The 23,566-nt window shown below is 47.3% G+C and overlaps 2 protein-coding genes across 2 annotated transcripts; one reads left to right on the forward strand and one right to left on the reverse strand.

Moving 5' to 3' along the window:
• Positions 1–319: 319 nt before the first annotated feature.
• On the reverse strand, positions 320–5,671 carry LOC135370442 (uncharacterized). The gene has a single exon (XM_064604182.1). It carries the CDS (start codon positions 5,669–5,671, stop codon positions 320–322), a length of 5,352 nt encoding a protein of 1,783 aa, XP_064460252.1.
• Positions 5,672–16,342: 10,671 nt separating this feature from the next.
• LOC135370444 (uncharacterized protein K02A2.6-like) lies at positions 16,343–20,367 on the forward strand. The gene is made up of 2 exons (XM_064604184.1): positions 16,343–17,678; positions 17,798–20,367. Exons 1-2 carry the CDS (start codon positions 16,343–16,345, stop codon positions 20,365–20,367), a joined length of 3,906 nt encoding a protein of 1,301 aa, XP_064460254.1.
• The last annotated feature ends 3,199 nt before the right edge of the window (positions 20,368–23,566 follow it).

Below are 23,566 nucleotides of genomic sequence, written 5' to 3' on the forward strand. Positions count from 1 at the left end.
GCCGAGCCATCTCTAGGACTTTCAAGTGTGGAATGCAATACGACCGACAAGTGATTTCACTAGCAAACTCTGCTGCGTGTGACTAAGATAGATGTCGCATGCAGTACATCTTCAGGAAGTCAAATGATGTGCAATGAGCAGTGATTAACAACTTCGTGCTTCAAAATATTTACAAGTTAATTTGAGACATAAAATTATCCTCTGTAGTAATTACTGTTTCGAATCGGACCCAAGAATTCGTGACCGACAGTTCTGATGCCTTCTACAAACTGAACCTTTATTCCTCTCTCGCGCTCCTCGTCTTCGTCCACAGCTGAGCCTAAGAGCCCTCTCCTCCTCCTCTTTCTTCCACATCCTCCCGGGCCACGGGTGGTGCGATATCCCCTTCCAAGCGGTGCAGCAACTGCACGGGACGGTGAAGAATGGTCTTGTTGGCCAGCATGACCGCACAGGCACGAACGACACCGTCGCGTCCGGGAATGGTCTGAGTTACGCGGCCGAGCTTCCAGAGTAGCGGCGGTCCTCTTTCGTGGATGATGACCACGTCTCCGACCCTCAGTTGACTCTCCGGGTCCCGTCTCGCCATATGCGCCGATCTCAGCTGGAAGAGGTATTCCTTGCGCCACCTGTTCCAGAACTGCTGGCGAAGACTATCCTGTGCTTTCAAGTAATGCTTGAGTCTCCCAGCGTCCAACGGCTGTGCAACTTCGCCCGGTGTTGGGGTGGCAGTCAAGCGCTTCCCTACGAGGAAGTCTGCAGGAGTCAAAGGGTGCAGGGCGGCGGGATCGGAATCCACATACGTCAGCGGCCGGCAATTCACTATGCATTCTACTTCGCATAAGGCCGTTGTGAGATCTTCATACGTCAAATGGCGCCTTCCTAAGCAACGCCTGAGGGAGTCCTTCACGCATCTGACCATCCTCTCCCACCACCCGCCCCACCAGGGTGCTCTCTCGACAATAAACCTCCATTTGATGCGATTCCTGGAGGCAAAATCTTGCACTTCTGAGGACGCGGTGGAGAGAATCCGTGACGTCTGATGGAAGGTGCGTGCGTTGTCTGACATGATCAGTGACGGAACCCCGCGTCGGGACGCAAAACGCCTAAATGCGCCGAGGAAGTGTTGAGTGGACATCCCGGTCGCCAATTCGAGGTGGATCGCGCGGGTAACGCCACATGAGAAAAGGACGATGTACGCCTTCCGCTGTTCGTTATTGTCAAATGCATAGAGCGGTCCAGCAAAATCCACCCCTACTACGTCGAAGGGACTCGTGGGTGTGATCCTTTCCCGCGGGAGAGGAGCGACAGGTGCTGTTTCCGGATCCAGTCGTCGTCGTTTGCACTGTAGACACGTATGAAGAGCGCGACGAACCGTCTGTCGACCCCTTACAATCCAATACTTCTGGCGAATTTCACAGAGTGTGTCTTGAACTCCTGTGTGGTGTAGACGACAGTGCATGTCGAGCACGAGCAGCTCTGTGAATCTGTGTCTGGACGGCAGAAGGATGGGGTGCCGTACGCTGTCGCTTTCGTCGGCGTACCTCAGACGACCACCGACGCGGAGTAATGAATTCTCGTCGATATACGGGTTCAATAGCAAAACGGCCGATGAAGAAGAGATGGGGCGTCTCGTCTGTAGGTCCTCGATTTCAGTGGGGAAAGATTCCAACTGAGTCCAACGGACCCAGAGCAGCTCTGCTGAGTGTAGCTCCTCCGCTGAGAGTGAGCCGCTGTGTTTCGACTGGGGTTTCCGGGTGTTGTTGATGTACCTGAGCACGTACGCTGTCACACGGAGCACGCGGTTAAGGGAGCTGTGATCTTCGAGTTGAAGAAGGGGGTCCCGATGCTGAACGGCGATGGCGCAACAGGTCTCCTCGATCCGGAAATGCGGAGATGTGTTTTGGGCCGCGACGAGACCATCCACGTTGCCAAATAACCAGGGTGAACCGGTCCACCACAGCTTGCTGTGGAGCAGCTCAGTCGCGGTGATTCCCCTCGTGAGCAAGTCAGCGGGGTTGCTTTTCCCGTCGCAGTGACACCATCTAGCCGGGTCCGTGAGCTGGCGAATCTCTCGTAAGCGCCCCTCGACCAACTGAGGATTCTGCGACTGAGTCATCTTCCCATTCTTTATCCAGTGCAGTGCAATCTGAGAGTCCGTCCACAACGTGACCCGTGACTGCAGGGCAGGTATGACGTCGCAGATGCTCTTGAACAGTCTAGCGGCGAGAAGGCAGCCAAGGAGCTCCAAACGCGGAAGAGTGACCGTCTTCAGTGGTGCAATGCGACCTTTGGCGATGAGCAGGTGGGAGCTGACACCCCCGGGAGCCTTGTGGGTGCGTACGTATGCAACCGCTCCGTAGGCCCGCGGGCTTGCGTCTGCAAAGATGTGAAGGTCTGGGACGGTGCCGGCCGGATTGAAGGGAGATCTCGGTGCTTGCATTGTGGAGAGCGCGGGAAGGCCGCGTACCCATTCGCGCCAAGCTTGGTGTGTCTGGGGGTGCATGGGTTGGTCCCAAGGAACTGCTTCCTTCCACATTGCTTGAAACAAGAGCCTCGCGGTGACCGTAAAGGGAAGGAGCAAACCCAAAGGATCGTACAGTCTAGAAAAGGTCCTGAGCACCGTGCACTTCGTGGGCTCATTTTTCTGCGCGAATTCGTGAACCGCGGTGACTGGTGCTAGGATGACGTCCGCCTGTCTGTCCCATGGTACACCTAAGATACGAAGCACTGGGTTTGTACAACCGACGTTATCGTAGGCAGTTTCGTCTGCGAGAAATTTCTGTTGAAGTGCGGTGGAGTTCGCTGCCCATTTTCGGATTTCCATCCCTGCGTCCCGCAGGACAGCTCTGGTCTCGGCATATATCGTCTCGGCATCTTGCACGTCGTCGCAGCCAATTACTAGGTCGTCAACATAGAAGCTGGTGCGGAGGCGAGCTGCGGTGGCTGGGTATCGCGAAGCGACCGCGTCGAAGTGATGGTGCAGAGTTGCCGCGAGTAGGAAGGGGCTGGACGATGCTCCGAACGGGACTCTGGTCATCCTCCACTCCTGAGTCGCAGGATAAGGGTTGGATGATGACGGTAGCTCCTGGATCCACAGAAAGCGGAGGGCGTCTCGGTCCTCTGGTCGGATCTGAATTTGAAGATACGCCTTGCGAATGTCGGCGGTCAAGACAATGGGAGAAGACCGAAACGTGATGAGGAGATGGAGGAGGTTGCTGTTTAAGTTGGGACCCTTCGACAGAACCTCATTAAGAGACGGTTGGCCGGGAACATGGGACGAGGCGTCGAAGACTATGCGGACCTTGGTCGTGACGGCCTCCATACGTATAACGGCATGGTGGGGCAGGTAGTACACGTTCCTGGTTGGGTCTGGGCCAGAGACTGGTTCGGCATGCCCTTCGACGAAGTATTCGCGCATTGTGGCGTCGTACTGCTTGAGAACGTCGGGTGCCATTCGGAACCGCCGGAGTTGAGCGTTGAGTCTCGTCTCGGCGGTTACCCGATTGTGTGCCTCTGGTGGTAGCCCAGGCGCCTGGATCATGAGGGGAACCTCGTACCGATCTGTCTGCCACTTGATGTTCTCTTGAAACATTTGGAGGTCTGCCGCTGCGGTGGGAGCAGCTACGTCAGAATCCATGATACCTAATGCATCTAGTCGCCACAGGTTCGTCAGCTCATGCTCGGGCGCGTCGTTCGTGCAGCACAAAAGTGACGTGGTGGCGGGATAGTCTGGTAGCGAGGAACGCAGTGGGGCAACACCTTGGACGATCCACCCAAATACCGTTTCGACGGCTGTGATATTGTTGGGAAGGCGCTCTATTCTGCCAGACACAAATCGCCAGTAGTAGTCCGCGCCTATCAGCACGTCGACGTTCTGCGATAGACAAGTCGTTGTGACCGGAGAGAGACCACGATCGTGTAGCATTTGCAAGATCCGGGCATCCACAGGTGGGCTGAGCGACCTGCAGATCTGTGGTATAGCGATGGCCTCTACTTCCAACGACTGATGTAAGCCATCGATACGCAGGGACACCTTCTGGTATGTGCGATGCGTGGACGGTTGCGTGGAGCCAAACGCAAAGATCGACATGTTTTCGGATGCCAATCCCGGGCATCGAAGCCGCTGAGCGAGTTCCTCGGTGATGAATGTTCTCTGACTTCCGTTGTCGAGAAGAATACGTACGGACGCGGATCCGCCAGGGCCGGCAACCTGAACCACAGCGGTCTGCAGAAATGTGACAGTAGACGAGGTTGACGCGGTGGTGGCTTGGATTTCAGGTGTCTGCGCTGGCGATGATGAAGCCGATCCAACGATCCCGGCGGTGCGCTCTCGCGCTTCGCGTTTCGGTTGTATGTCGCAGAGCACAGTCAGATGTTGTCCGTTGCATCTGGTACACGTGAGACTAGCTGAAGAGCGACACTGACGGGCCAAGTGGTTCCGCTTGGCACAGCGGAAGCATCGACGCGCTGACGTGAGGCTTCTCCGTTTTCCCTCGGGTGTGAGCGGCGCTGGACAAGTCGCCGTGCGGTGATCGCACGCACGGCAAAGGGCACACGAAGGGAGATCGGACGGCGGTGCTGGTGGAGCTCCATCAGGGCGTGTGGAGTCTGTGCGCACACCAGCTGGCAGCGCTGCGGCCGAAGGAAAGGGGGCTGGCGCTTCGTCTTCCGCGTGGACCGGAGGCGTATGCCGAGGCCGGTGAAGAGCGACTTCTTCCCTTGCTTCCACTTGAATGCGTAGGAAATCCATCAGTGCACGAACCTCCGCGGCAGTGGGCGATATGCGAGTAGACTCTGTGGAGGGGGCTGTCCCGCTCTCGCTAGGAGAGACCAATTCCTTCCTTCTCTGCCGAAACTGCACGAAGAGATCGGGTGGAAGGCAGCGAGTAACAACCCTATAGAGCACGACATCATAGCTAGACTGCGGAATCTCCAGTGATTCCAGGGCCCTCGTGTGGCGCGAGACTTCGTCGAACAAGTGACGTAGCTGAGTCACGTCCCCAGAACCTTGCACTGCGCGGAGCGACAACAGCTTGTCGATGTGCTCGGCTGCAAGGAGATCGGTTCGTCCGAACCGCTGCTTCAGGGCGTCAACAGCTATCTGGTAATTCGCTCCACTAAGGCTGATCCCATCAATAGCGCGCTTGGCCTCATCGGTAACGTAACACAGGAGATACTTAAACTTCTCCACTGTAGCTAGCGCACCGTTGTTGTGGATCGTTGCCTGGAAGTGTTCCCAGAACCTGGCCCAGTCTTGCAACTTCCCTCCGAACTTTGGAATTTGCAGCTTCGGCAAGGAAACAGAACGGCTGGTTGATTCTCTAGGAGTGGAATCGCCCAGTGCGGCAGACGGCGCAACTGGCGATGTGAGCTGTCCTGCCGTTCGAAGGACCCGCCTCGCGCGCGTGATGGCGGCTTCGAGCTGCTGCTCGCATTCCAGGATGCCTTGGACTTCCTGGTCATACTGCTCTTCGCCGGTCAGCGCCAGGATCTGACTGTCCAAGTCTTGCAGCGCCGCCTTCCTCGCCACTAAATACTCGATGTCGACTTCAACATCTTCGAGGGAAACCTCCCCTGTCCGGGGTTCACGTAGTCGATTGACGGTGCGAGTGACTGCTGCTCGGGTCCCGGCTCGTGACCGCTTCAGGCCGTCTAACAGGTCAACGGGCATCGAGAAGAGTCGTCGTTCCCGGGTTTCGGCACCAAAATGTTTCGAATCGGACCCAAGAATTCGTGACCGACAGTTCTGATGCCTTCTACAAACTGAACCTTTATTCCTCTCTCGCGCTCCTCGTCTTCGTCCACAGCTGAGCCTAAGAGCCCTCTCCTCCTCCTCTTTCTTCCACAATTACCATATAGATAAACTTTGTTGTGTACGAATTATGATGCTATGCCACCCAGCCAATCAGGAGCGACCACCAAAGTTGCATTGTTAACGATTAGTGCTCGCTCCAGTTGAGGTGCCACTCAATTTGAGCCATGTTCAAAATTTGTGGATCTAAAGAGTAATGCAACAACTTACAAGTTGCACCCTGCGTATAGTAAAACATTGATGTGAAAAACAAACAAACATAGCATGATTTTTCACTTTTCGGGTCCTTTAAGCAGCCCGAGGGATGTAAGATGGTGAGAGTTCCATTTTGACTCTTGACGCATGCAGATAATAAGTATGACGTGTGCAAGAAAAGCAAGCTTTAATTAATTAGCAATAAGTTCAGAATTACTAAATGAGTTATAAAATAATTTCATGAGTACAGATTCAACTATGTAATTCAACATGTAATGAGTGCTACATCCTATGCTGCATATTTAGACTCGAAGAATGCATGTATCTTCCTCACAGCGGTCATCACGGTTGCGAGCTCTTCAAGTCAAGAAAAAACTTGAACATGACATGGCCATTGAAAGCAGAAAACGGTACATAGAAACATCGACTTCAGAAGATGATGAAGGGTTGGTGGCGGAAAGTGAACTCAAGGAGACGAAGAATGAAATAAAAACACTTCACCGCATGGTCAAGAAACTTAGGGAGCAGAACGACCAACTGCAGGCAGCCCTTGTGTCAGAGGTGTTCAGTTTGGGTAAGTCATTCGTATTCTACATACACTTTAATTCTTGTGATTGCCAAACTGCTGTTAGAAAAAAAAAGTTCAGGAAATAAGGTTTACACGTTCCGCAACTACTAGTTTCAACACTTTATTTACTCATGGACATTTCGTTCCAGGCAAGGCTTCCACACATGTCACGCGCCCTATACACACACCAGGTGACAGTGCCATCACCGTAAGTTTTCCCCTGACAACGGTTGGGTTATACAGTGCATAGCATGAGCATGACCCCTAACCCTTTGAAAAATCTACGTGACATAAAAATTTAAGACCTTCTGCATGACAGCTGTAAAGGTTTTTGCCACCCATGCTGGTGGTTTGAATGAGTGTGCCTCATTAATTAGGCTAATTGTCTTAATTGAACTTTGAACTTCATTGAAAATTTTGCCTAGGGAAGGCAACATTTTTTGTGTTACTTACAAAGTAATCTAAACTTTCTTCAAGTGTTCCCCAGTTATATGACACCTGAAAACTTTCAATCTGTGCAAGCACGCTTCCGTATTCTGTAGTGCCAGCACTATCGATAGCTGCCCCAGGACACTACCACTCTGCATGGAAACAGTAAGCGAAAGAGAGAAAAAAAGGGGGCGGGGACCGGGGGCGGTCACACATTTTTCCTTGCCAGCTTATCTGTTCGGATCCATCAACTAATAATAATCACCAACATATTGGATGTTCTGTGCTGTTTTCTCCGTTGTACTTCCCTCCTCCTCCTTAGGTGGACAATCTGGATGAGTAACTGTTTTTCTGGCAGTTGTTATTGTATTCTGGGGTAAACATTTCATAGAAATATTACAAAAGATCCAGTATTTGTGAGTGAAATGATGTGTTATTGCCATTGACTCTCTTCCACGCCGCTAACGGCCCTAGGCGGAAGCTGGGCTTAACTAGTGGCAGGCCGCCGTGTTTACATCGGTATAGGGCATAGGAAATGCATGAAGACTAAAGTTAGCGTGGCCGTATTTATTTTGTTATGCGGTGCCGGGTAACCACGAGTTTTTCGTAGACTTCTCTAGCATAAATTATTCACTGTGGTAGCGGAAGTCTGTATGTCAAGTAGGTATAGCGTCACGTGCGAACATGTGACTGATCTTTTAGAGCACCCACCCTGTATATACTTAGGTGTCTCTTTCTTGTGCAACACCCTGTGCGTAAAATTGAAAACTTTTGGTTTAGTGTTCCAGAGAGGACACAAATGATGATCTCTCGTTTAAAAATCCCGAAGAACCTGAGTGTCCAAGGGGCAACGATTCATCCATCACTACAGCTCTGGCCGATGTGGGTGAAACATTTGAGTCCAGCTTGCCTTCAACTCAAAGCTATGACACAGCACAGCCCCATCATGAAAGTGAATGCAGCAAACAGGTTTTTGTGATCGAGAATGAACAGGTAAATGCGCATCTTCAGTGTGCAATACTGAGGAACAACATTTGTTCCAACATAATTACTTGTTGTTGCTGACTTAAATATGGTCTCAGCAGAACAACTATCTAGATATTTCCATGAATTATACACAGATGAATTTATTCATGAACTATATCATCTTTTAAACTGGAGAGACAACGGGGAGACGGACAGAAGACACACGGACAGCGCTACGTTAGCAACCGAGCGTATTAGAACAAAATCGGGAACAACTCACTCGACAAGTTTCTTGCCAGAAGCAGTCTTGGTAAGGGATCGGAGTATGGGTTGCTGCCCAGGCCAGGTTAGAAATATTAAGTACGTTAGGAACATGAAACAAACCAGGGTATGTGTAGGAACATGTCTTCAGTGACAATGAGTTCAGCAACTCAAGATGTGTATAACCTTCAAGCAACTTGGCATTCATAGGCGGACGCTCTGAGTAGTAAACTATTTTGCCATAGCCACGGAGAACTAAAAAAATAATAATACGGCACTGTCGTCCTCGTGCTATGGTGGAGCAGAGGGAGTGGAGTCTATGTTGTGTAGGTCTCATCTGTTACTGTCATGGAGTTAGGAAGACTCAGGTGAGTAGGTATGCGAAGGATGGTCCCTTCAGATCCAATATTTGAAAAGTTGCGCATATCATGGTACAACAGAAATGGCCATTACCTGGATTCACTGCCAGACAGTCAGTTTAGTTTCTGTTTCCGGTAGTGGAGGACCGTGGTATGAGTTTCTGTTATCATTACCACCTCGAATTTCGCTAATAATTTCTTCAAATTTTGCTGGAAAGAGATTCAGCCTGGTTTTTTGTGCTAACGGAATCAAATGCTGAGGCGCTGATATGTGAGTTGCTACCCGTGCATGCCTTCTGTTCCTCTCTCCATCATATTGCCTCATCATGTCTTGATGTATCAACCAACACAGTGTTCACCTTCTCGCACTTCGTATTTGTTTCAGATCCACCTGGGAAATAATATTTGGGTGCCATGCGACAAATTCAACCATGTTCTGGCAAATGCAAATGAAAAAAAGGCCGTGAGGGATGCGGCAGTTTGCATCTTCTCAATCGCGGGTCTGTTGGGCAAAAGCATAACCGGGCAACCTTCGAACAGATTTTCTAAATGTGGTGCAGTGGGAAAGGATTGTATTGATGGGAGGAAGCTTGTGGCTTTGTATAGTAAGTTGTAGTTGCTACGTGGGCATAACAATAATTTTGACATTTTCATGCTTCTTTTTTCTCCAGATTTTTTTGAAAAGTACTGCGAGACACGCAAGACCAACTTGCAAAAGAAAGATCAGCAGGCGTTCGTGCGGAATGTTCTCCGGGCTAAGATAATGGACCTGGCAAAGACACAGAAAATTCAACAGATGCGGGAAGCACTGGTGAGCATTGTGCACACTGTTTCTGTTCTTACCAGCACAAACATACAGGTTAGAAACGTAAAACTGCGCTTCTTAATTTGCTCTGCTATGAGTGGAGTCGATGATTGCGCCAGCACTTGTTTGACGAATCTACCACCCAAGAACCGTCCATCATATAAAACAGCTCTATACTATATGGGGACTAAATATCCATTTTCGTGCAAGTGGTAGGAGGCATAATATAATGTAATTTTTCATTCAGAATAACTAAGTAATTTTCTAGGAATTTCTTGAAATGTGCTGTGACAGCAGACTACAAAACCTGTGCTTCACTCTCATGCAGCGTTACGCATGACGTTGTCCTGCGGGTAAGTCGCTGTTGTCATGGCAGTCGAAACCTGCAGAAGGACCTTATGTTGAGTCACCCCCATAAGTTCGCCTGGATGCTGAGACATATATCTCAGCAAAGGGAAAATGTTGTCCATGTACAGACTGTAGGATTTCCGAGAATATGGCGCATAATCGGACACGTGGAATCTAAGGAAAATGTTTTCTTTTTGCGAGTACTTAATGCAGTTTTTAAATAAACACAGCACCCCTTCCCCATGTATGTCGTCATCGATGTTTCATTTTGAAGCATGGTCAGTGTACAACGAAGAGTGTGATGGAAGCGCGCGTAATGTATTTTTGGTTGGAGCTGTAATGCAACCGTATGCTCGATGACCAGTGACTTCAGATTTGCGACTTGTGTGGCGTTGTCTTGCGATTTTTAACTTGTCTCTGAGGATTAGAATAGTTCTAAACCAGCTAGCATTTGCGCCTCTTAGAATGTGCATCTTTTGCCTGAGAACTGAAAGAAAATCTAAGGGATTTGCAGTTATCCCGAATCACTTCTGAAAGTTATATTCTTATGCCTTTACACAAGTACACACAAAAGGAGACGATTTCTGCATCCAATCACAGACTTTCTCACAGGGCGACGTAGCCATTCTCATCGTTACGGCATGAAAATTGGAACAAGGAAATGCAGAACAGGTTGCACGTGATCAGATCAGCAGTTAATGAGTGGGGTAGCAGTTATAGCAAAAGCATTTTATCAAGTTACACTTGCAAGAGCCTAACAAGTTTGAGGCGGCACTGTGCTTCTTCACCCCCTCACATCATGTGTGTGAACGGAAGACGCGTCTCTGAAGATGCTATAATTTTGACAATTGGTTACACTTGTGTAATACAATACTTGCAAGTCAGTACTTTGTGTCCTTTACCCACGCTTCGTTGTCACTCGCAGAGCATAATGTCGAATGTCAAGCTTCGTGGAAGTCCGGGGTTATGATCGACTGGTTTTAAATGCAGTTTCCATTTGTGGTAGCTTCGCTTACTTACAATCATTGACTTTTTCTGCACTCCACAGAAAGAAGCATAGTGACGCAGCATGTGCCTGACTAAGTTGAACAACAAGGAAGAGGACCTTGTTACATAGGACTGAATGTCTGCATTTTTGTGCAGTCTTATTTGAGTGTGTGACTTACTCAGAGGTTAGGTGCTGTCACGTACGTACGGCACGGTCTACTAGTCAATATTAGTCGCAGAAAGACTTCTGGGCTTTCTTAGGATGTAACCTTTCGTGGAACGTAGTTTGTATTTGTTAAACTAGAGACAGTTCTTATCCATCCATTTGCATGGGGTACTTACAGAAGTTTTATAGTTTACAAGTACAAGGTGGGTGTTCTAAAAGGTCAGTCACATGATAGCATGTGACGTGATACCTACTTGACACACAGGCCTCCGCTGCCACTAAGTAGAGAATTCGTGCCAATCGAGGCCAATCGAGAGAAACTGACAGGGAAATCGTACTGATGAAACAGAATAAATATGACCACGCAAGCTTTCGTCTTTGTGTATTTCCTATGCACCATACCGATGTAAACACGGTGGTTTGCCAATGGCTGTGACGGCCTGCGCCCTTCAGAGGATGCTATATCCTCTGAAGTGCGCAGGCCGTCACAGCCATTTGCAAGACTGTGGCGTTCACATCGGCATAGCGCATAGAATATGCACGAAGACAAACGTTTGTGTGGTCATATACAGGGTGAATTTAGCAAACGTTACACATTTTGATGGAGTCTTAAAAATAGCAGATAACGTCTCTTGCGCTTCAAACTTTGCAGACTGATAGTCATTCGCCTGAAGTTTTATCCATATTTTTCTTCAAATGTTGTCACTCCTTAGAAGAAAAAAAAGTTAGGTGCAAGGCAAATTCTCACCTTATGCATTTCCTATGGCCTATACCGCCCGCAAACTGCCATTTTTTCTTTTCTGCTTCACGTTCACATCACCACATATAGGTAGCGCTATCTGGAGACGAAGCAGAACCAACTCCTATGGAACCACCAACAGCCAGATAGACTAGATGCAGGGTTTCGAGGCAGCGCCACCTATACGTGGTGATGTGAACGTGAAGCAGAGAGAAAAAAAATGGCGGTTTGCGGGCGGTATAGGCCATAGGAAATGCGCGGGGCACTTTTTTTTTACATAGTGATAGCATTTGAAAAAAACATGCATACAACTTCAGCCAAATGACTATCAGTCTTCAAAGTTTGAAGTGCAAGTAACGTCATTTTCTATTTTTATGATGCGATCAAAATGTGTAACCTTTGCTAAATTCATCCTGTATTTTGCTACTCAGTGCCTGGTAACCAAAATTTTTCCGTAGATTTCTCTGCCATACATTGTTTACTCTGAGGCAGCAGAACTCTCTGTGTCAGGTAAGTATTGTGTCACGTGCAAAAATGTGACTGACCTTTTAGAGCATCCACCTTGTACAGTGCCCTTATTAACTATAGCTTAGGAACATTGCGTTGCATTACTACAACTAGAAAGCTCTAGCTGTTTGCTTTTAAACTTGTCTTGTTAGTGCAAACCTAACCTTTTAGTTGTTTTTTTAACATGTGGGCATAACTGTGATACTCCTATTTCGGCTTTTTCATACATTTTTTAATCATCTGCATTGCACAACCTTGTGTTTTACACAGTACCAAAAGCTAGCATTGTACGCTTGAGCAGCGAACCATGAAGTCCTATTTTACAAGTACAGCATTGTTGGCAACGATAGCTTATTTGTGGTCTGGTGTATTATGCTTGTAAGGAGTATGAACGTGTGTTGCTATTTTCCAACATTTTGACGTGTTTAACCAACAGACTCAGGTTGTTTTGATACTTCCCTTTACATAACATTCCAGAGACAGTCCCTAGGGTTTCTCTACCATACAGAATTTTATGGTTTTATAAATAAAGGTATATTTTGGAAGAACCAGCATATTCTTGGCAAATGTGTTGCTTTTCCACTGTAGTGCAATAAGTGATACTCTCTTAATGCAGATAGTTCTAGTGAGCTTGTGATGGATGAAGCACACATCAACCTTTTTCTACAATCTTGTGTGACGATTTCTAATCAGTAGAAGTACATGTTATCCATATGCAAGTGTCTGTGCAGAAGCACAACTTTACTTTTGTAGTTTCCAACTCTAGTTCAATACTGGACATGGACCTTAATTGCTAAGGAATGACTTAAAAGTGTTGCGCTGTGGGGCTGCAGTTGAACGTTTGTCGTTTTAACAAGGGAAGCCTGACGACTGTACCTGATTATTTCCTGTACGACAAAAAACGGCGTCAAACACGGGGCTTTTTGTTTAAATCACTTGGCTCATTCACTACTACTCATATTATTGTGCTGCGTATGCATTTTAAACTCGTGTGTTCAATTTCGATTTGTGCGGCATATTGAAGTACAAATGTGACCTCATTGCAGAAAGCACCTTATAGGACCCTAACCAATGGGGTCATACTAATGTGACCCCGCATGTAAATGAGTATGAGGTCCTGTGAGATCCTACCAATGGGTTCTAGTAAGGTCTCATGAATGGGACCCAATTGCCTTAAATGCATAGAATCACATATTATATGGATCCTATTGGATCACATGCAGATTTTTTTTAATAGGGCTGTCTTTCAATTCGCTCTATAAAGGCCATGCATGTATGTTCACTAGGATAGTCATATTATTTCGTGTGTTCTCATAGCTTTTTTGTTTAATGCATTGTGTTCATTACCATTATCTCACTCGGTAATTCGTCTGGTTTGCTATTTTGGCATTGCTGTTCGCTTTGCATTGTCTGGTTTGCCATTTGTCATTGCTTTGTTTTATCTGTCGAGTGTACAAAGGGGGGTCAGACCTCGTGAAGCTGCAGTTTTTGCAGCTTTTTGTCTGTATCCCCTCACCAAGTGTCATTGGTGAAATAAATTATTATTATTATTTTATTTGAAAAAGCAGCCAATTTAATTAAGTAACAAAGAAATATAAAAGTCACTGAAAATGTTAGCCAGCTGTAGAACTCGAACCCACATCTTCTGGATTATCTTCTCTTCTCTCATGTTCTCTCGATTTAATTCTACTCATAGGTAGGGCGCATGGGTAGGACACAGTCGGCCATTTGAAAGAAAAAAGAAGAAGAAAACAGCAGTTTGCCTGCTTCCCCGCATAGGAGGCCATCCTTGAAATGTTCCTGTGCCAGGTTCGCTACAGACACAGCCGAAATAAAGATAAAACAGAGATTTGTGGCATGCGTGCAGTTCAGAAATTAACTATAGGGTGATATGTGCAATACCTATATCGTAACATAGACGGGTGGAGGCAGGTTACAATTTTACATATTATGCTTTCCCACCCTGCTACAAGAGTATAGAGAAGGATTCAGGATACTTGAAGGGACGAATGACAGGTGTAAAAAGAAACGAAGACACGAAGTGTAATAGTTCTACACACAGCTAAACGCCGTACAAGCAATCTGTGATACACGAAAGGGGAAAACTTGGCAGTGTTATGTGTCAAGATCAACCGCATGAGAAACGGATACATATGCGGAAATTCGCTGTTTTTATTTGCTCCAACTCGCCATATTAAGTTGAACAAACACAACCAGATACAACTACCACTAGTTCGAACAACTCGGAGAAAAGAGGTGCTCACGCCACTCACGCCAGCAATCGCTTCATTCCTGACGTCAGCACCTCCTTTCATTGAGTCGTTTGAATTCGTTAATTTTGGGGGGTTTGAGGCTCACATGTCTGTGTCGTCCCGAATTGTGGTCTACCTCGGCAATTCTCGATGTTTACGTCGTAACTTCTCGCTTCGTACAGACAATGATAGCCTCCGATAGCCTCGTGTCAGTTGCTTTCCGATGAGAGACCTGTAGATCGGTGTATTCATACGCGACATTTCATTTTGCCAATATTTCCAGTAATTGCCAATAATACCAGCTATAAATTTTAAGAAACACGATAAATGCGATCCAGAACATCGCAAAATGCCCTAATCTTTTGTTGCTGCCCGCATAAAACACTACGTTGCCCATCCAATGTAGCACGGCATAGTGTACACATAAGCCTAACTATGATTTATTTTGAAAGTGTGGATTTCAAAGGGATGAATTTTTCGGCGGTTTATTTCAGCGGATGGATTTTGGTGACTGGAATTTTAAGCGTGTGTTTTTCAATTATTTTTAATGGTGTAAAACAGCGTACACCCCTTTTGTCAACTCCGAGGCTTTGCACAATTGTACTGCGACTTCAAGCGTCAAGTTTTCTTCGCGCAAAAGTCTTTCACGTAGATTTTTATCAGCAACGCCGTAGACAATTTGGTCACGTATGAATGTATCTCCCAACGTCGAAAAGTTGCATGACTGCGCTTTAAGCTGAATGTCACGAAAAAACGACTCAAACGACTCGCCTTCTTGTTGAATCCGTGACCTGAAGATGTAGCGCTTATACGTCTCGTTGCACTTTGGCGTACAGTACTCTTCAAATTTCTTCACCAGGACTGAGTAATGTGTCCTCTCCTCGTTCTACACCTCCTCTTCACCTTCCTCTACACCTCGGCCGCCTCCGGTCCTGCGACGTGCAGAAGTATCGCTGCTTTCCGCTTTTCTGTCCTAGGCTTATCCGTTTCTGTAGCCTCGAGGTACAGCTCCAGCCTTTGTTTGAACTTGCGCCAGTTGTCAGCGACGTTCCCGGAAAGCACTAATCCATCAGGAGGCCGGAGTGCTTCCATGTCGCGGCGGAGCGGGTCATCCCACTTCTGACACCATGTATCGTGATAGACTGCACAGACAGCGTGTCAGCACTAGCAAGAGCGCTGCTCTTATCTTTATTCGGCTCTTTTAAGCACAAGTGGGCGGGGCTGCACCAAGGTTATCAGGCGAACCCGATACACGTCCCTCTTTTGAAAGTATATTAAAAATAAAGTACATAGTGTGTACGTGATGATGTAGCATATCTGCTCGAAAGCACAATTTTTTTGCTTGAAAAGTTTCTTTTTCCCTGCAGTAAGTTCTCAAAAATGGCCTGGGTCAATCACATCACTACAGCGCTGATACGAAACATCATCCCTTTACGTTGTTTCATTCAAATACCAAAAGCACATACCAACTCAATTTTAACCCCTGAATTATCATACGGACTTTCTGTGGAAGAGATAGAACTTATGTAATTATATTGTCATCTGATAATGTGGCACTGTTTTCCTGGCACTCTTTATAATTTCAATCTTAAAATACTTTACTTGCAGAAGCCGGGAGAGGCCTATGTGTGTCGTACCATCTTCCATCACACAACAGATGACTTGCAAGCTTCTGCATCATTCTCTGTTTTGACCGAAGTGTTCATGGTCGAGCATCCAGAATGCTACCTTTTTTATCGTTAACGTTCTGTGCAGCCCTAGAGCTTAACTAATTAACTGTTACGTTCTGTAGTGTTAGCTCCGCTACTAGGGGGAAAAGGAAGACGACGTTGACGAGGTGGAGGGGCTCGTGGGGATGAATAAAGCATTAACGTTCTAAACTGCAACGTGGCTGGATGTCCTTTACTTCACGCTACATGGTGGCAGCGGTGGGATACGTTTGAAGACAATGTCCCTGGAATCAAGCTTTATGTCATCATCGTCTATCTCATCGATCGCCGGACTTCGGCAACCAGCCCAGTTCAACTTCATCGACGTCACGGACTGGCCTGCCTGGAGGGACGAGTTTGAAGACTACCTCTATGCGTCCAGAACTCAAGATAAACCAGGAGAAGTTAAGGTCAGGACATTGCTTTACTGCATGGGAAGAAAAGCGCGTGAAATTTTACGAACCTTCAACCTATCTGAGGAAGAGACAAAAAATTACGCGATTGTTCTTGAAAAATTCAATGCACATTTTACTCATTCACGAAACACCGTTTACGAGACTGCAAACTTCAGCCGACGGCAGCAGAATCTTGGCGAAACCGTAGACGCGTACCTCGTAGAGCTGCACAAGTTGGCAGAAAAATGTGACTTTGGCCTAATGAAAGAACGGATGATACGAGACAGGTTCGTTGTTGGCCTAATAGATACTAAGCTGTCACAGTCGCTTCAAATGGATTCTTCTTTAACCCTTCAATCGGCTGTAACGAAGGCCCGCCTAAAAGAAGCGGTTGTGAAGCAGCAAAGCGAGTTGGGGAAAAAAGACCTGGTTGCCGACACCGTGGGTTGTGACTGCAGATGTTCAAAGCCAGCCCTTACTGAAGAATTCGCAACAGATCTTGTTAGCCGTCAGGAGAAGAGAAATCGCCGCGGTGTTGACTCACGCCATTCATGCGCCCACTGCAGATATCGGCACCCACAAAGGCCCTGTCCCGCACGCAACAAAGAATGTTTGAAATGCGGCAGAGTCGGTCATTTTGCAAAAATGTGCCATACTAGCCTCCCACAGTGGAAAAAACCGGAGCCCAGAGACTATTGCAGGAATTTTGTATCCGAGGTCACACTGCCCGAGAATGATTTCTTCCTCGGTACGGTAGCAAAGCTGACTCCAGCTCCCGTAACCAGAGAAGTAGAAGTCAGAGTCAATGATGTTCCTCTGCTAGCAAAGATTGATTCTGGCGCTGACGTCACTGTTGTCGGGTCTGCATTCCCAGGGTTGCCAGACCTTCTTGAACCGCCAGACACACTGAAAGGACCAAGTGGAACTACGCTCAACGTTCTTGGGAAGTTCAGAGCAGTAATCCAATGGAAAAAGAAGACTACGTCCCAAATGGTATATGTCGTGCACGGTCTAAGAAAGCCCCTCTTGGGGTTGCCAGCATTACTTGACTTAGAGATCATACGTTTTTTGAACGAAGTGGAAGTCGGAGAAGATCACTGGTCTACTCGCAAGTTTCCCGAGCTGTTCCGAAGTCTAGGCAAAATTCCCGGGGAATACGTCATTCGATTACAAGAAAACTGTACGCCGTTTGCCATAGCCGCGCCACGTCGCGTTCCTTTCGCCATGCGCACTTCGGTTAAGACAGAGCTCGCAATATGGAGAAACAAGGTGTTATACGGAAAATACACACTCCGACAGATTGGTGTGCACCAATTGTTCTTGTGAAAAAGCCATCGGGGAAAATCAGGATCTGTGTTGATTTGACGAAGCTCAACGAATGCGTTAAGCGAGAAAGGTTGATCTTGCCAACCGTAGAAGAGGTCTTGGGCAGCATTGGCCCCGCCAGGTTTTTCACGAAGCTGGATGCTAATTCCGGGTTTTATCAGATTATGCTCTCAGAAAAGAGTCAAGAGCTCACAACTTTCATAACGCCGTTCGGACGTTATTGTTTCCAACGCCTTCCCTTCGGGATCACTTCAGCACCAGAGGTCTTTCAAAGGAAAATTGCGCAAGTGCTTGACGACATACCAGGAGTCCTGAACTTAATGGATGACATCCTTATTTATGGAGACAACAGAGAAGAACACGACCGGAGACTAAATGCAGTCTTACAGCGCCTGTCTGACAATAACGTCACCCTGAATCTCGAGAAATGCAAATTCTTTGTGGAGAAGATTTCGTTCTTGGGAGTTCTCATTGACCAGCACGGAATTTACCCGGACCCCAGAAGAGTAGAAGCGTTGACAGCTCTAGAACCTCCTCAAAACGTTTCGAACTTGCGTCGTATTCTAGGGATGTTCAACCATGTTGGAAGGTTCATCCCTAACATGTCAACATTATCAGCACCTCTGCGCGAACTTCTTGTGAAGAACGTTGACTGGTATTGGGGAAACGGCCAACAGGATGCTTTTCAACGTCTAAAGGCCTCCATCTCTTCTGGAATTTGTATGGCCAAGTACAACCCTAATCTCCCGACGATACTGTCAGCGGATGCCTCATCCTACGGGCTTGGAGCCGTGCTACTGCAAGTCCAGCAACCTGGGGACCGTAAGCCAGTAGCGTACGCGTCGCGATCACTAAACAGCGCCGAAACTCGTTATTCTCAAATGGAGAAAGAGGCTTTAGCCTTAACCTGGGCCGCGGAGAAGTTTGACGAATATATCTGTGGTCTGCGCTGTACCTTCGAAACTGATCACAAACCGCTTGTCTCCCTCCTCGGTCTCCAGCACCTGGATCAGCTACCACTAAGAATTCAAAGGTTTCGGCTGAGGCTAATGAGATACGATTACAACGTCACCTATGTACCCGGTGCGTCCATGACAATAGCCGACGCTCTTTCGCGTTCTCCGCTGAAGGACACCACGTCATCCCTTACTGCCGATGAAGTTTCGGCATTCGTACGTGGAGGAATCGAGGCGATCCCGGACTCCGACAAATTGCTAGACCATATCCGGGAATTTCAGAAAAAAGATGAAGTGTGCAGCACACTAAGAGAGTATTGCAAAACGGGACGGCCCCCCAAAGGGCGAATTAACCAGGCACTACGTCCTTATTATGAACAAATGGCAAAACTCTCAGTGTGTGAAGACGTCCTACTGTGCGGCCAGCGTATCGTAATTCCCATGTCTCTGCGAGAAGAAATTCTGGGTCGCATACACGAGGGACACCAAGGCATTGTTAGATGCAGACAGAAAGCGAAGGAGTCTATCTGGTGGCCGGGTATCAGCAAGGAGCTGGCGGACCTTGTTAGAGCCTGTTCCGTCTGCGAGGAGTACAGACTTCAGCCGTCAGAACCCATGATCCCAACGGAGACACCTCCCCTCCCATGGGACAAGGTCGGAGTGGATCTATTTCACCTAGGGGGAATCGAATACGTCCTGGCAGTGGACTATCGGTCCAGATACCCAGAAGTGCTACCTCTGTCGAATGATTGGTCTTCACGAGCTGTCATTTTACGCTTAAAAAGCATCTTCGCGAGGCACGGCATTCCCCGAGAAGTGGTAACGGACAACGGTCCTCAGTTTGCAAGTGAAGAATTCAGGAACTTTGGACGATATTATGGATTTAAGCACACCACATCTAGTTCCTATTTCCCACAATCTAACGGACAAGCGGAAAGAACTGTCAGGACTGTTAAACGCCTCATTCAAATGTCCGAGGACCCCTATCTGGCGTTGCTCAATTACAGGAATACACCTGGACCTTCTGGGGAAAGCCCAACACAGCTTCTGATGGGACGACGCTTGAGGAGCAGGGTACCACTTCTTCCTCAACAGCTGAAACCTGATTCTCAGCACTATGGGTGGAAAGACCGAGACACCTACGAAAAGAAGAAACAGAAGACGAACTTTGACCGGAGACATCGCGCTCATACTTTGCCGCCTCTTCAGAAGGGGGAATCCGTCTGGCTACCACAGCTGAAAATACAAGGAACTATCGTGGATAACGATCGCGCTCCGCGGTCCTATTGGGTGCAGACTAACAAGGGTCTGCTACGTCGAAACCGCAGACATCTGATACGCAGGGCTAACACCCCTTCAGGAGAGGGGCTCTCACAACAAGATTCTACGCTGGACATCGAGGTTCCCGAAACACCGATTCCTGTGGGGACTGCCAGAGAAGACTTGGAAGATGAGGTCGATCAACGGTCCAAAGATGATGATCCTGGCCCGAGGGTAGATGCCCAGGCTTACGGACAACCGTCCCTGACAACATCTCGATATGGAAGGGTATCCAAGCCTCCAGACAGATATGGTTACCCAGTATAGGCTGTTTTCATTTTGTGTTTCACTGCTTGTTTGAGGTTTGAAAAAAAAAAAGAAAGAAAGTTGTAGTGTTAGCTCCGCTACTAGGGGGAAAAGGAAGACGACGTTGACGAGGTGGAGGGGCTCGTGGGGATGAATAAAGCATTAACGTTCTAAACTGCAACGTGGCTGGATGTCCTTTACTTCACGCTACACGTTCAAGTGGAATCACTGTTTTGAGCACATACAGATTGACACTGTGCACAAATTTCATAATGTACATCGATTAAGTACTACTAGTTGCCATAACTAGTTGCTGTGCTTCATTGATTCCCATGTAACCGTCCATTGTAGAGGGGGTTGCCTTGCAAAGCCCACCCTTATTCAGTTTTTGCGTGCTACAGCTGAGTGACAAACGCCTGTGAGATTACAAGGACACAACACATGTTCTTGTTATCAGGGGACAAACTGGGAATTAATCTGGAATAGCAGTAAAATGTTAGTCGAATGTATGAAACAGGATAAGAAAAGATTTTGAAGACTAGCAGACTTCGTATACAGTAACAATGGCAGCATCAACGGAAAGTATGCAAGTGAAAGAATGCAATTCTGTTGCAGCATTACCAGCCTGCACATCAGTAAGATGTTCGTGCTGCTGCCAGAAGCCTTTCTGCATTTTTTTTTGCGCATCCTATTTTTTAGGCAACCTTTCATATCGAATCGCACCCGAATGGTTCTCTCAGTTAATGAGAATTCGCTTTCTGTCAGTTTGGAAACCCACAGGTACCATTTCCGTATCTGCAGTGCAGGAAATATCACGTTGGTGGGGTTTTGAAGGCACCACTGTGTAGATGACACTTGGTCTCGCCGCAAATGAAAAAAGAACAAGAACAAAAACATTCATCCTGGTTAAAAAAATTAATAATTTAGCTGTTCACTCTAACTGGATGAAACTGGTTTCAAGAAGTATAGGACAGTCAGTTAGCCACTACGCTCAACAAGTGCTAATTCTTAATCGATGTGGATCATCAGATCTGTGCAGGGCTGTGAACAACGTCAAAGCTGAGCAGGTGGTTCAGGTGTTTCAATTTAATGAGCAAAGTATGTGTAACGTAGTCACTTAGCCTTTTGCTGCTATCTTGTCTCAAAGGAAAGCAGACTACAAATGTCAGTCCCCACGCCCTGTCTGCAGAGAAGTACCATCACATAGGTCGTTTACTGTCCCTATCAAAACCTCTACTATAGCGTGCTTTGCCTCAGTACTTTTTACGTCCTTTGCATGAACCACTGCAACTCGAAAAATATTGTTTCAATTTGGATCTTTCTTTTGGAGGGACAGTGGTCAATGTGACATAAAATACACTAAGCTTTCCTTCCATCCCCCTTTTTTGCTCCTGTTGAGTTAGTCAGCTGTATATCGTCATTGTGTACCCCTCCGACATTCTCTGCGTGCTTTTGGAGAATGTGATCTTACCCTGAGGCCATAGTTATAGTCCCTTGAGACCCCATCATCCACAAATCTCAAGGGTAACCTATAGTACCTCAGGAATTCAGTGTGTCTCAAAAAATGCTGCGGCATTTTCTTTAAGGGAATGAAATGGGCGTTTGAACCACCCGGGAGGGAAACAAGTTCCGGTTTCACATACAGGCCACATGCCTTATAATGTAGTTTTCGTGCTTTATCCGAGCTCATTGTGACAGAATTAATCAGCACATCTTTCTCAAGCATTAGCTGTTTGTTAGCACAAAGTCCACCACTGTGTCAACAACCTTCTTCGAGCACCGGTGGTGCCTTTCAAGAGTCACCAAGTAGCAAGACCACTTTCATTAGATCCATCCCCATCTAACTCCACCCCTTCAACAATCTGAATGGAGCACTCGCCCCTCTGATCTATTCCCACTGGTGCAGCAGGTTGAATTTCACAAAATTTCCAGTGGCCTTCGTACTGTAGCAGAGACTGAAATGTAGCCCCGCATGATTGGCAAGAAAACATCAAAATTCTACTTTTGACAACCTGCTATGTGGCTACGAAATTCACGGAAGGAAGCTGTTTCTAGTTCAAAATACCGACAACTATGTATGCGTACAAGGTAAGCTACGTCCTCGAGTCGTTGCTGTTCTCCCGGGTCTGTGGCAAGGCTGATGGCTCTATGCTGCTCACCCTGTTCAACGAGGCCGATGGCACCTCGCTGTTGATTGGGGAACTGAGCCTTGCAAAAGCTAGTCACTTCAAAATTCCCTGTCCAAACGTGATGTGTGCACATAATTACTGCGTCCATCTTAGAGCTGGGCTGCTCTGTGATGTGCAACACAGAGAAAGCAATTCTACACTCTCTCGCTGTGTGTCATGTTAGAACTTATCATATCCGTCGACACAGGGGGCAGGCAATAAAATGTCCACTTGACGTGGATCACTCACTGGCTCTTGATGAGTTCCCTAGCAGAAAGGTCCCAGAGATGATTGATTATTGACTCATAAATCACCAGAAAGGATCCCACAAAAAATGGAAAAGAGAGATTGCGCTAAGCTGCATAACGGATTTTTAATAGAAAATATATCGCCTGGAATACTTGACGGCTTTCTGCTTTGCGTTTGTTCCCAGCGAGTCGCTACAGCTCCCACGCTGCCTTCACTTTCCAAAAACAGCTCTTACAGAATTGTGAATTTGTTACGCGAAATTTAGGCGTCTACGACCAACTCACGTGATGGCGTCGCGTAGACTGCTTATTTGGCATGCCAGCCTCTCCGCATTTCCCTTCTTAATATACAAAGTTGCTGTCACACGCTGCAAGGCACCTTCACATCACCACTGTACGCATCGCGACAAAGCGTACTGCAGCATATCAAAATCAAACGATCTCCGGCCGTGGACGTTCGTGAAGCCACGAATGCGAGCAACGCAAATGCAATAGGGAGTATCAGTATTTCACACGAACAAAACGGCATTTGTAACGTATTTTGCGTTACGTAGTAACCTGTGTTACTCAAACGAGGTATAATGAAGAACGGTGTCGTCACCGTGCGCCTACGCTATTACAATATAAACGCAGTCACATCCATGAAGTCAAAACAAGGAACATACCTATAGCGCTAAATGCTGTGTGCTTCGACGGGGAATGATGACAGTAACAGTACTGCATCCTCGTTGCACAACGGTTATCGTCGTGGTCAGTAACGAATTCGTCACTATCGCAGTCCCCATCCGTGGAGCGTCCACGTGG

Source organism: Ornithodoros turicata, chromosome 10, assembly GCF_037126465.1.
Source record: "Ornithodoros turicata isolate Travis chromosome 10, ASM3712646v1, whole genome shotgun sequence".
NCBI lineage: Eukaryota > Metazoa > Arthropoda > Arachnida > Ixodida > Argasidae > Ornithodoros > Ornithodoros turicata.